Source organism: Globicephala melas, chromosome 15 (assembly GCF_963455315.2).
Source record: "Globicephala melas chromosome 15, mGloMel1.2, whole genome shotgun sequence".
Lineage (NCBI taxonomy): Eukaryota > Metazoa > Chordata > Mammalia > Artiodactyla > Delphinidae > Globicephala > Globicephala melas.
The window spans coordinates 61138912-61151943 of NC_083328.1; the positions used below are offsets into that span (position 1 = coordinate 61138912).

General features: G+C 40.5%; 1 protein-coding gene across 1 annotated transcript in view; it reads right to left on the reverse strand.

The window, feature by feature from the left end:
* Window positions 1–5032: 5032 nt before the first annotated feature.
* CDK5RAP1 (CDK5 regulatory subunit associated protein 1) overlaps window positions 5033–13032 on the reverse strand; it is a 47198-nt gene continuing 39198 nt past the window's right edge. Inside the window, 1 exon segment of the mRNA XM_030830909.2 lies at window positions 5033–9942. Coding sequence (XP_030686769.2) covers window positions 9862–9942 — 81 coding nt within the window. The 3' untranslated portion in view covers window positions 5033–9861.

A 13032-nucleotide genomic window follows, 5' to 3' on the forward strand; every position in this document is an offset into this window, starting at 1 on the left:
TCTCAAGGTAGGGAGGGGAGACATGGCGGCATATCTCTTGGTATCAATCCTCCGCACATATAATGTCCATCAGATTTCCAGTTAGTTCTAGGGTCCTTGGGAACTTACCCTCACACACACAAAAGACTGGGAGAGACTATGTCTTAACTCAAATCCCTCCGTTGAATGAGCAGGGGAGAGATTTCTCCTAGAGCCATACACTGCCCAAAGATATCCTCCAGCTGACTGTGGCTAAAACAACCCAGCCTAGTCATTGTTTCTTTCAACTCATATCATAAGATGCTCCTTCTTTACTTCAGAAAATTTAAATCAATGGAATATTCCACCAGGAGTAATCTCAAACTCACTAACAATGCCAAGGTTCAAGTGCTTAAATCGGTAAGAAAAAGAAATATAAACATTTTCCTTTCACGCTAAAGCTCACTCTGCACTTCAGTCTTCAGAGTAACAAAGAGGGGCCAGTGGGCCCTGGCATCACAGTCTGTTCAGGGCTCTCCCACCAGCTCCCTCTGGTCCTCCCACTCTTTCCTAGGCAGATTCATTGCGTACTGCTCCTTCAGTTACCATGTAAGTCCTAACCCTGAGATTAGAAACACCCCCACTACATATGCCTAACTCATCTACACTATCACCTTGTGACTACTGGAGCCTCTCATTCTCTGACACCCTGACTCAAATTTCCCCTTCTTCCCATCTATCTAACCCTACATTCAGAGAAAACTGAAAAGAGAACTTGTTTTCTGAAAAACATTTAAAAGAACGGGAGTTTTCCATACACAAAAATAAATTCAAAATGGATTAAAGACCTAAATGTAAGGCCGGACACTATAAAACTCTTAGAGGAAAACATAGGCGGAACACTCTATGACATAAACCACAGCAAGATCCTTTTTGACCCACCTCCTAGAGAAATGGAAATAAAAACAAAAATAAACAAATGGGACCTAATGAATCTTCAAAGCTTTTGCACAGCAAAGGAAACCAGAAACAAGACAAAAAGACAGCCCTCAGCATGGGAGAAAATATTTGCAAACGAAGCAACTGACAAAGGATTAATCTCCAAGATATACAAGCAGCTCATGCAGCTCAATATCAAAAAAACAAACAACCCAATCCAAAAATGGGCAGAAGACCTAAATAGACATTTCTCCAAAGAAGATATACAGATTGCCAACGAACACATGAAAGAATGCTCAACATCACTAATCATTAGAGAAATGCAAATCAAAACTACAATGAGGGGTTTCCCTGGTGGCGCACTGGTTGAGAGTCCGCCTGCCGATGCAGGGAACACGGGTTCGTGCCCCGGTCTGGGAAGATCCCACATGCCGCGGAGCGACTAGGCCCGTGAGCCATGGCCGCTGAACCTGCGCGTCTGGAGCCTGTGTTCCGCAACGGGAGAGGCCACAACAGTGAGAGGCTCGCGTACCGCAAAAAAAAAAAAAAAAAACTACAATGAGGTATCACCTCACACCGGTCAGAACAGCCATCATCAAAAAATCTACAAACAATAAATGCTGGAGAGGGTGTGGAGAAAAGGGAACCCTCTTGCACTGTTTGTGGGAATGTAAATTGGTACAGCCACTATGGAGAACAGTATGGAGGTTCCTTAAAAAACTAAAAATAGAACTACCATTCGACCCAGCAATCCCACTACTGGGCATATACCCCGAGAAAACCATAATTCAAAAAGACACATGCACCCCAATGTTCATTGCAGCACTATTTACAATAGCCAGGTCATGGAAGCAACTTAATGCCCATCGACAGACGAATGGATAAAGAAGTTGTGGTACATATATACAATGGAATATTACTCAGCCATAAAAAGGAATGAAATTGAGTCATTTGTTGAGAAGTGGATACATCTAGAGACTGTCATACAGAGTGAAGTAAGTCAGAAAGAGAAAAACAAATTTCGTATATTAACGCATGTATGTGGAACCTAGAAAAATGGTACAGGTGAACTGGTTTGCAGGGCAGAAGTTGAGACACAGATGTAGAGAACAAACGTATGGACACCAAGGGGGGAAAACTGCGGTGGGGTGGGGATGGTGGTGTGCAGAATTGGGTGATTGGGATTGACATGTATACACTGATGTATATAAAATTGACGACTAATAAAACCTGCAGTATAAAAAAACAAACAGGGCTTCCCTGGTGGCGCAGTGGTTGAGAGTCCGCCTGCCGATGCAGGGGACACGGGTTTGTGCCCCGGTCTGGGAAGATCCCACATGCTGCGGAGCGGCTAGGCCTGTGAACCATGGCTGCTGAGCCTGCGCGTCCGGAGCCTGTGCTCCACAATGGGAGAGGCCACAGCAGTGAGAGGCCCGTGTACTGCAAAAAAACAAACAAACCAAAAAAACCAACTAATACTAAACTTTCTTAGGGTTATTTGTATGGAAATATGTTAATATAAATGTTTCAGACGTTACATGAAATTTCTAAAAATCTTATATGTTCTGGTATAATGTTATAAGTCATAATTCTAGTCATTATTTTAAAATGTGTATCTCAGAAATAACTAAATTTCCTTGTCAATTGCATTATTATGAACTTTCATCAAATCTTTAACCGTGGTCATTTTTAAGTCTTTTGTCATTTACAGACAGTTCTGGGTATACTCTGATGCTTTTGCAAATATGTTCCTATAAAAGGGTTTCATCTTCAAGGAATTCATGGAAAAGACTCTGACAAGTACAGGTTTCTGGTAACTGATTATATTGCTGAACTGAATGAATAAGCATTTTCAGAACTCTAATGGAAAACTGATGAATTCATAAAAGTGCTAACAAAAGATCAAGATGAAAAAAAAATTAATTACATGGGACTGAGTGAACTGATGAGGATGATTATAATTTTTGTGACTTTCTGTTTGAATAAAAAAAAAATCCCACAAGGACTCAGAGGCAAAAAATATACAAATCAATTTTCACTGCAAAGTAAAGGAGCTGTTACAGTGGAGGATTACTGGACTGAATGTCAATATTATGACATAGTATGAGTGTGTTTTCTGTTTGGTAATTGTAATCGTTGCTTTTGTTGTGGTCATCCATTTACAATGCTTGGTGTCAGTTTATCTCTTGTAAAAATAAAATACAGCGTGTATGTGAAAAAAAATAAAATAAAATAAAATAAAAAGATTAAATGAGGTAATGCATGCAGAAAGCTTATCCCTGGTTCTAGCACACAGTGAGCGCTAAATACGTATTACTTATTTTTGGAGATTAATATGAACTTTCTTGTGATGGGGTGGAGGCCAGAAGAAGGCAAAATGTTTTGTGAACTTCATTCTCAGGAATAAAAGAACAAAAGTGTGTTGGGACATATATCTACCCTATGACCCAGCAATTTTAGTTCTGGTCATTCACCAATGAGAAATAAAAAATATGTCCAAAATGGGCAAGGATTTTCCTCACAGCTTTATTCATAAAAGACTAAAACTTGAAACAACTCAAATGTCCACCAACAGGTGAATGGACATACAAATTGTGATATTTTCATACAATAAGATATTAATCAGTAATAAAAAGGAATGAACTGATGTGTACAACAACATGGATATATCTCAAAACATTATGTTGAGCAAAAGAAACCAGACACAAAAGTTGCTTACTGTATAGTCTGTACAGTCTGTAAATGAATTTCTGGAACTGACAAAACTAAGCTAATGTAATAGAAATTGGAGCAGTAGTTGCCTTAGCGGGAGGGTTGACTGGAGAGGTGCACTGGGAAATTTGTGGGGTGATGGGAAATATTCTATATCTTGATTGGGATGGTGGTTACGAAAGTGTACACATTGTCAAAACACATCAAAATGTACACTTAAAATATGAGCATTTAATTTTACGTAAATTCAAATTCAATAAAAAATAACTCCCAAGAAAATGCAAAAAAATATATATAAAAATCCTAGAAGATAACATAGGAGAAAATCTAGGTGACCTTGAGTTTGGCAGTTACTTTTTAGGCACAACACCAAGGGCACAATCTAAGAAAGAGGTCATTAAGAAGTTGGACTTCATTAAAATTAAAAACTTTGGCTCTGTGAAAGATGAAGTTAAGAGAATGAGAAGACCAGGCACAATCTGGGAGAAAATATTTGCAAAGCATATATCTAATAAAGGATTGGTATTCAAAATATACAAAGAAGAGACTTCCCTGGTGGCACAGTGGTTAAGAATCTGCCTGCCAATGCAGGGGACACAGGTTTGAGCCCTGGTCCAGGAGGATCCCACGTGCCACGGAGCAACTAAGCCCGTGCACCACAACTACTGAGCCTGCGCTCTAGAGCCCGCGAGCCACAACTACTGAAGCATGCAAGCCACAACTACTGAGCCCGTGTGCCTAGAGCCCTACTCTGCAACAAGAGAAGCCACCACAATGAGAAACCCTCACACCGAAAGGAAGCATAGCCCCCACTCACCCTGCCAAGTAGAGGAAGCCCATCATGAGCAGCAACGAAGACCCAACACAGCCAAAAATAAATAAATGAATAAATAAATAAATGTATATAAAATATACAAAGAACTCTTCTTTTTTTTTTTTGCTCCACGCTGCGTGGAATGCCGGATTTTAGTTCCCCGACCAGGGATCAAACCCACATCCCCTGCAGTGGAAATGCGGAGTTTCAACCACTGGACCTCCAGGGAAGTTCAAAATATACAAAGAACTCTTAAAATCCAACAATAAGAAAATTAACAACCTGATTAAAAAGCAGACAAAAGGGCTTCCCTGGTGGCACAGTTGTTGAGAGTCCGTCTGCCGATGCAGGGGACACGGGTTCATGCCCTGGTCCAGGAAGACCCCACATGCCACAGAGCGGCTGGGCCCGTGAGCCATGGCCGCTGAGCCTGCACGTCCAGAGCCTGTGCTCCGCAACGGGAGAGGCCACAACAGTGAGAGGCCCACGTACTGCAAAAAAAAAAAAAAAAAAAAAAACAGACAAAAGATCTAAACAGACATCTTACCAAAGAGACACAGATGGCAAAGAAGCATATGAAAAGATGCTCAACATATGTCATTAGGGAACTGCAAATAAAATAACAAGATACTACTATACTACACATCTATTAGAATGGGTAAAATTCCAAGCACTGACAACAACAAATGTTGATAAGGCAGGAACTCTCATTCATTGCTGGTGAAAATGCAAAATGGTGCAGCCACTTTGGAAGACAGTTTGGCAGTTTTTTATAAAACTAAACATACTCTTCACATATGACCCAGCAATCACGCTCCATGATATTTACCCAAATGAGTTGTAAACTTATGTCCACACAAATACTTGTCACAGATGTTTTATGGCAGCTTTATTCATAATTGCCAAAACTTGGAAGCAACCAAGATGACCTTCATTAGGTGAATGAATAAATACATTTATCCAGTGTAGTATATCCATACAATGGAATAATATTCAGCACTAAAAAGAAATGAGCTATAAAGCCATGAAAAGACATGGAGGAACTTTAAATGCATATTACTAACTGAAAGAAGCCAATCTGAAAAGGCCACATAATGTATGATTCCAACTATATAACATTCTGGAAAAGGCAAAATTATGGAGACAGTAGAAAATTCAGTGATTGCCAGAGGTTGGCAGGAGGGAGGGATGAACAGAATTTTAGAGCAAGGAAACTATTCAGTATGATACTATAATGATGGATACAAGTCTATAAATTTGTAAAACTCCACAGAATGTATAACATCAAGCGAGAACCGTAGTGTAAACTCTGGACTTTTGATGATAATGTTAAGTCAATGTAGGTTCATCAATTGTAACAAATGTACCACACTGGCGTGGGATGTTGATAGTGAGAGAGGTTGTACATGGGCACGAGGCAGGAGGTATATGGGAATGCTCTGTGCTTTCTTGTTATTTTGCTGTAAACCTAAAACCACTCTAGAAGAACAAAGTCTATTTTTAAAAGAAAAAGAAGATCTTGAATCAATAACCTACCTGCCACCATAAGCACTAGAGAAAGAAGAGCAAACTAAACCCAAAGCAAGCAAAACAAAAGAAATAAAAAGGATTACAAAAAAATCCTATGAACAATTTATGCCAATAAATTAGATAACCTGGTTGAAATGGACAAATTGCTAGAAATACACAACCTACCAAATCTGACTCAAAAAGAAATGGAAAATATAAACAGATCTATAACTAGTAAGGAGACTGAATTAGTAATCAATACATTCTATTAACATGGAGTATTACCAATGATTGACATTATTCAACGATAAAAAAGGAATGAAGGACTAACACATTACACAACATGGATGAACCTTGAAAACACTATGTTTAGTGAAAGAAACCAGACACAAAAACCACATATTGTATTATTACATTTATATATTAAGAAAATGTCCAGAATAGGCAAATGCATAGAGACAGAAAGGATAGTAGTGTTTGCCAAGGGATGTTGGGGGGAGTGGAAAATGAGAACTGACCACTAACAGGCATGGGGTTTCTTTTTGGAGAGATGAAAATGTTCTGGAATTAGACAGTGGTAATGGTTGCATAACCTCATCAATTTACTAAAAACCACTGAACTGCATACTTTAAAATGGTGAAATTAATGGTAGGTGAATTACATCGCAACGAAAAGGGAGAGGGAATCAGTCAAAGTGGCTATATAGGGTTACAGTAACATTAGACAATGTGGATTTCAAAGCAAAAAATATTACCGGGGTAAAGAAGGTCACTTCATGTTGATAAAGGAATCAATTATCAAGGGGACATAAAAATCCTAAATGTTTATTCATGTATTAACATAGCTTCAAAATACATGAAGCAAAACATTGTAGAACTGCAAGAGGGAAAGAGACAAATCCATAATTATTTTCAAAAATTTCGGGCTTCCCTGGTGGCGCAGTGGTTGAGAATCTGCCTGCCAATGCAGGGGACACGGGTTCAAGCCCTGGTCTGGGAAGATCCCACATGCCGCGGAGCAGCTAGGCCCGTGAGCCACAACTACTGAGCCTGCGCGTCTGGAGCCTGTGCTCCGCAACAAGAGAGGCCGCGATAGTGAGAGGCCGGCGCACCGCAATGAAGAGTGGCCCCCGCTTGCCACAACTAGAGAAAGGCCTCGCACAGAAACGAAGACACAACACAGCCAAAAGTAAATAAATAAATAAAATTTAAAAAAAAAATTTTCAATACCCCTCTCTCAATACCTGATAGAACTTGATAGATAGTAGGCAAGGATATTATAGGTTTAATGTGAACTGACTGACATTTACAGAACACTACACCCAACAACAGCAGAATACATATTCTTCTCCAGTGTACACTGAACATTTACAAAGACAGATCATACTCTGAGCCATTAAACAAGTCTCAATAAAATTCAAATGATTAAAGTCATACAAAGTATGTTCTCTAACCACAACGTAATTAAATTAGAAATCTAACACAAAGATCTCAGGAAAATCCCCAAACATGTAGAAATTAAATAACCCAGTTCTAAATAACCCATTGGTCAAAGAAAAAAATCAAAAGGGAAATTGGGAAGTATTAAACACAACATGTCAAAAGGCATGACAGAAAAATCCATGGTAGCTTGGGGATGGGGGATCAGAGGCGAGAGGGATTACAAAGGGACATGAGAAAAATTTCAGGGGTGATGAATATATTCACTATTTTGATTTGGTGATGGTTTATACATGGTTATATACATAGGTCAAAACTTACCAAACTATACACTTGAAATGTGTGCATATCAGTTGTATGTCAATTACACATACTTCAATAAAGCTGTTAGTAGTGTACATGGTGTATAACCATTTGTATGAAACAAATACACACACTAAACACCATATATACAGAGACTATATCTGAAAAGACATATTAGAAAATGATAAATGTGCTGGCTTTTTTTTTTGGCGGGGGGGGGCCACATCCTGCAGCATGTGGGCTCTTAGTTCCAACCAAGGATCAAATCCGTGTCCCCTGCAGTGGAAGCGCGGAGTCTTAACCACTGGACCACCAGGGAAGTCCCAAGTGCTGGATTTTTAAAAAGGAACTAGGGGATTAGAAAAAAGTGATGGGAAGGAAACGGACCAATTACAGATACCTACTGTATTGTTTGAATTATTTACCACATGTATGTTTCACTTTTTCATAAAAAGTAAAATAAAATTTCCAAAAAAGAATTTTTCACATATTTTGAATGAAGAACTGAGGTGAAGAGCCATAACAAACATTTCTTGAGTAGAAGATGGATCTTGAGGGCAGAAATCAACCCCCTCAAGCCATACCGACAGGTGAGGAAGATGTTCCTGGCCTGGGATTCCCAAAGGCTACCATGCAGGTCAGTGGAAGGGGTCAAAGGAGATCATAGCCAGACACACAATAAAAGCCTCAGCATATCCTAATATACACAGTCTGTTTTAGAAGCAAAATCTTTCAATGATCACTCTCATTTGTTAAGATTTTACTATGGGGGCTTCCCTGGTGGCGCAGTGGTTAAGAATCCGCCTGCCAGTGCAGGGGACACGGGTTCGAGCCCTGGCCCGGGAAGATCCCTCATGCCGCAGAGCAACTAAGTCCATGCGCCACAACTACTGAGCCTGAGCTCTAGAGTCCACGAGCCACAACTACTGAAGCCCGTGCGCCTAGAGCCCGTGCTCCGCAACAAGAGAAGCCACTGCAAGCCCACGCACCGCAACGAAGAGTAGCCCCCTCTCACCGCAACTAGAGAAAGCCCACGCACAGCAACGAGGATCCAACACAGCCAAAAATAAATAAATAAATAAACTAAAAAAAAAAAAAAAAATTTACTATGTTCCATAAACAGTGCTAAATTCTTTACAAGTATAATCTCACTGAACTCCATATGAGATAAGCATTTTTTTATTATCCCCATGTCACAAGAGAAAATCAAGGCACACAAGAATAATAAAGTAACTACTCAAGTTCACACAACTCTGAAGCAATGGAGTGGGGAATTCAACGAAAGTCCTTCTGACTCCAAATATTCTACACTACCATCTTTTGGATTTTTTTTCTCATGATCCCCACAGAATGACATAATCTTGGTAGTGAATGGGCCAAAAATGACTCCTCAGAGCCTACTATAAGGTAATGATGCTTTCTAAACTCCAAGTGCTGTCAGACCTGAAGGTAAAGAATGAACTGACAGGGGCTTCCCTGGTGGCGCAGTGGTTGAGAGTCCGCCTGCTGATGCGGGGGGACACAGGTTTGTGCCCCAGTCCGGGAAGATCCCACATGCTGCGGAGCGGCTGGTCCCGTGAGCCATGGCCGCTGAGCCTGCGTGTCCGGAGCCTGTGCTCTGCAGCGGGAGGGGCCGCAACAGTGAGAGGCCCGCGTACCGCAAAAAAAAAAAAAAAAAAAGAATGAACTGACAGGCTAAAAAAGGGGTCCATGAGGGAAATTCTCAGGTAAAATATGAGAATAAAGTGAGGAGACAGGCAGCTAAGTCAATGTTATCAAACCAAAATGTTAGAAAGATCTAGAGCAGTTTTTGCTAAGCAAATGGTTCTCTCCACCTTCGCCTCCCCTTCAGTCTCCAATTCCTAGGGTACATGGGAGAAAACCAGAGAGGTTTTCTGGTAGAAATCGGGCTGGGAAACACTTAATCCAGAAACTATAGGGAAAATCTCAGAGACACTAACCAAGGCAAAAATGAAGTAAAAGTAGATAAAAAGGGACCACTTTAGTTTAGGTAAATTTAATGACTGTAAAAGCTGTTCACAAAGGAGCAAAGAAATGCATTTTCCATTTCATAGAAAGTTGCTTCACCACTTACAGCTTGTCTCCAAAGCTTCGTTACCTCTTTCATTAGTGACCAGTCATATCTCTCTTCCCGCTGGGAAGGAATGAGAGGCCAACCACTCAGGTCAGCAATATGCTGCAGAGTCCTTCAGAGTGGTCCTGCAGAGAACATGTCCTTTAAGTGTCTGAGAGCTGGCTGAGGTGATCTGAAAGAAAACCAGTCAGAAGAAGGCAAGGTAACCAGGACTGAACTACAGGGACTTAATGTGAATCATCCAGAGGAGAGGCCACCAAAAGGAATCTAATGGAGATAACAGGCCAGCAGAGACTGCATGGTTCCTCTGTGCCCCCAATGCTTAGAGGAAGAGACGTTTGATACAATGCTAATGCATATAAGTTAAGAAGTCCAAAATAGGTCATTCCCAAACAGCCACTTCTCCCTTTTCTCTTGGGAGACGGCTTCTCCCCAGAGGCAACCATAAAGTTCAGGTGTGAGCTGCCTATCACAGACCCTGCCCCTCCTAATCCCAGAGGTAAGCTGTGATCCAGGCTGTACCAGTCAAATTCCTCCTTAAGATATTTATGGCCAATATTTGGTGAGAAAGGCTCTCTTTTTTCTCTAATTGAGAGCTGAAAGCATGTGACCCCCAAAATTACCAGAGGCCTCATTTCTGACCATAAGAATGAGTCAGTCCATTAGTAAATATTTATTTAGTGCCTATTGTGTTCTAGGAATTGTCCTACGTGCTAGAGATATCAAGAAGAACAAAACAGATGTTTTTCCTACCCTCAAAAGAGCTTTCAAGAGAAGACAGACAATATATAAACAAACGAAAATTATTTCAGGCACTAAAAAGTGCTATGAAGATAAAATGGGCTAATGTAAACAGTGAAAAAAGCAAGGCAGAGGGAAGCTGCTTTCAGCACTACAGTGGGCCTCTCAAGGAGATGACATTTAAGAGAACTTGAAGGTTTAAAAGAAGGCAGCCAGGCAAAAATCAAGAGTCTCCTAAGCAACACAGCATGTGCACAGTCCCTGACACTAGAACTAGGTCTGAGGGGCAAAAAGGAGGTCACCAAGACTAGAGGAAAGAGAATAAAAAGAGTACAGGGCATATGAGGTTGGAAAGGTAGCTGGGGAAGATCACAAAAGGCCATGGACACCCTGCATTTTATGCTGGCTCCAATGAGAAATCACTGTGGGGCTTAAGCAGATGAGTGAGTGATCTGATTTAGAAAGGTCACACTGACTTCTATGGGGCAGAACGACTAGAGGGCAAGAATGGAAACAGGAATATGAAGCCTCTGAAATTCTCAGGTACTGTTGGTGGGAGTGTAAACTGGTACAACCATTTTGGCTATTTCTATTATACACACCCTGTTACACAGCAATTCCAAACCATATACCCTATAGAAATGAATATATACTTGCACTAAAACACAGGCATAGTCGTAGCAATTCTATTCATAATAGCTCCAAACTGGAAACAACCAAAATGACCAATATATAAATTGTGGTATATTCATATAATATGGATAAATATAATCATGGATGAATTGCACAATATCCATGCATCAAAAATATACACTGTATTAGAGCAATTATACTCCAATAAAGATGTTAAGAATATATATATATATACACACACACTGTATGATTCAATTTTATATCAAAAACAAGCAAAACTGAACTATGGTATTAGAAATTAGGACGCAGGGGAAAAGAGTAACTGGTAGGAACATGACAGGGGTTTGGGGAGTTCTGAAAATATTTTGTTTCTTAATTCAGGTGGTATTCACATGGGTAGGGTCACTTTGTGATGATTCATCAACTAGTATACTTGTGAGCAATTTTCTACATTTATGATATGCTTCAATAAATAATTCATTTTCAAAATATAGAAACAGAAAACCTGTGAGGAGGCTGCTCTAATCTCCCAACCAAGAAATTATGATGGCTTAGAGAAGGAAAGAAACGGTCAGGTCCCAGATACATTCCACAGGTAGAGCTGAAACAGATGAACTACTGATAGGGAGTACAGGAAAGTAAGTATCTAGGATGATTCCTATATTTTCAGGTTGAGCAACTGAGTGGTGCCACTTGCTGAGATGGAGGAGACTTGAAAAGAAGAAAGCTGCAGGGAAGTGGGAAGAATTCATTCTATTTTGGCCACATTAAGTTTAGGATGCAAGAAAGAAAGGAGACAAATGCAAATCTGGAGAGGAAGTGAACGGATGGAAGCAAAAAGCACAAGGAGCAGCGTGACAGACGACGCAGACATTTCCTACACAGTCCCACGTGAGCAGATAGCGTGGACAGGTGGAGATGTGAGTGAGCTGGTAGAAATAATGATGAGACAATGAGATTTCACCTGATTGTATCAATTTTCTCTATGAAATATGAGGCAAAGACATCAGCTGAGACTAGGATTTAGATAAGTGAGCGAAGATTTAGGGAGAATGAGAGTGGAAAAGTTACTTTACTGGGGAAATACAGTAGGATTAGGATTTCAGCGCCATTCATTTGAGTTTTATGGCATGAATGTGAACTGAGTGCAGTTGGTTTATGTGAAGAGACTGTTATTTGTCCCCCAACAGTTCTCCTGTTCTTCCTCAGTTACTCCTCAGAATTCCCAATTTTTAACTGGGCACATTATCATTCAGAATGAAGACCACACTTCTCAGCTTCTTTGCAGCCTGGCGTGATATGTTACCATGGTGGAAATAGGATGTGCAACTTCTGCAAACTGTCCTAAAAGGAAGAGGACAAGCCCTTCACCTTTCTTCTTCCTGCTTGCTACTAGCTAGGACATGGCTGCTGGAACAGCCAACCTGAATCATAAGGTAATCCTGAAAATGGAGGCCACACACAGCAGAGCAAAAGACAGAAGGAGCCTAGACCCTTGGTGATCATGGAGCCATCAAAATCACCAGTCCTGGACCTTCTATATCTAGATTTTTATGACAAAGAGAACTCCTACCTTATTTAAGCCACCGTATTTTGAGTTTTCAATCCCATCATCTGACCTAATCTATGTAATAAAGATTAACTGTGTGCTCTTCCCCAACAACGTTCAGCTGCTAGGGTGCGGCTGCAGAGTAAGCAGATAACCACTTTCACCAAGGTTGGAGTTTAGCCAAATAAGCACCATAGAAGAAAGGGAGACAAGAAAATGAAATTTATGAGGAAATGGTTCTAGCACAGCCCGGGGACTCTTAAGTAGAGAAAGATGAGAAAAGTGACAGAAAAATCCAACAGACCTCTGGTTCCACATCTTCTCCTTCATTCTGATCCT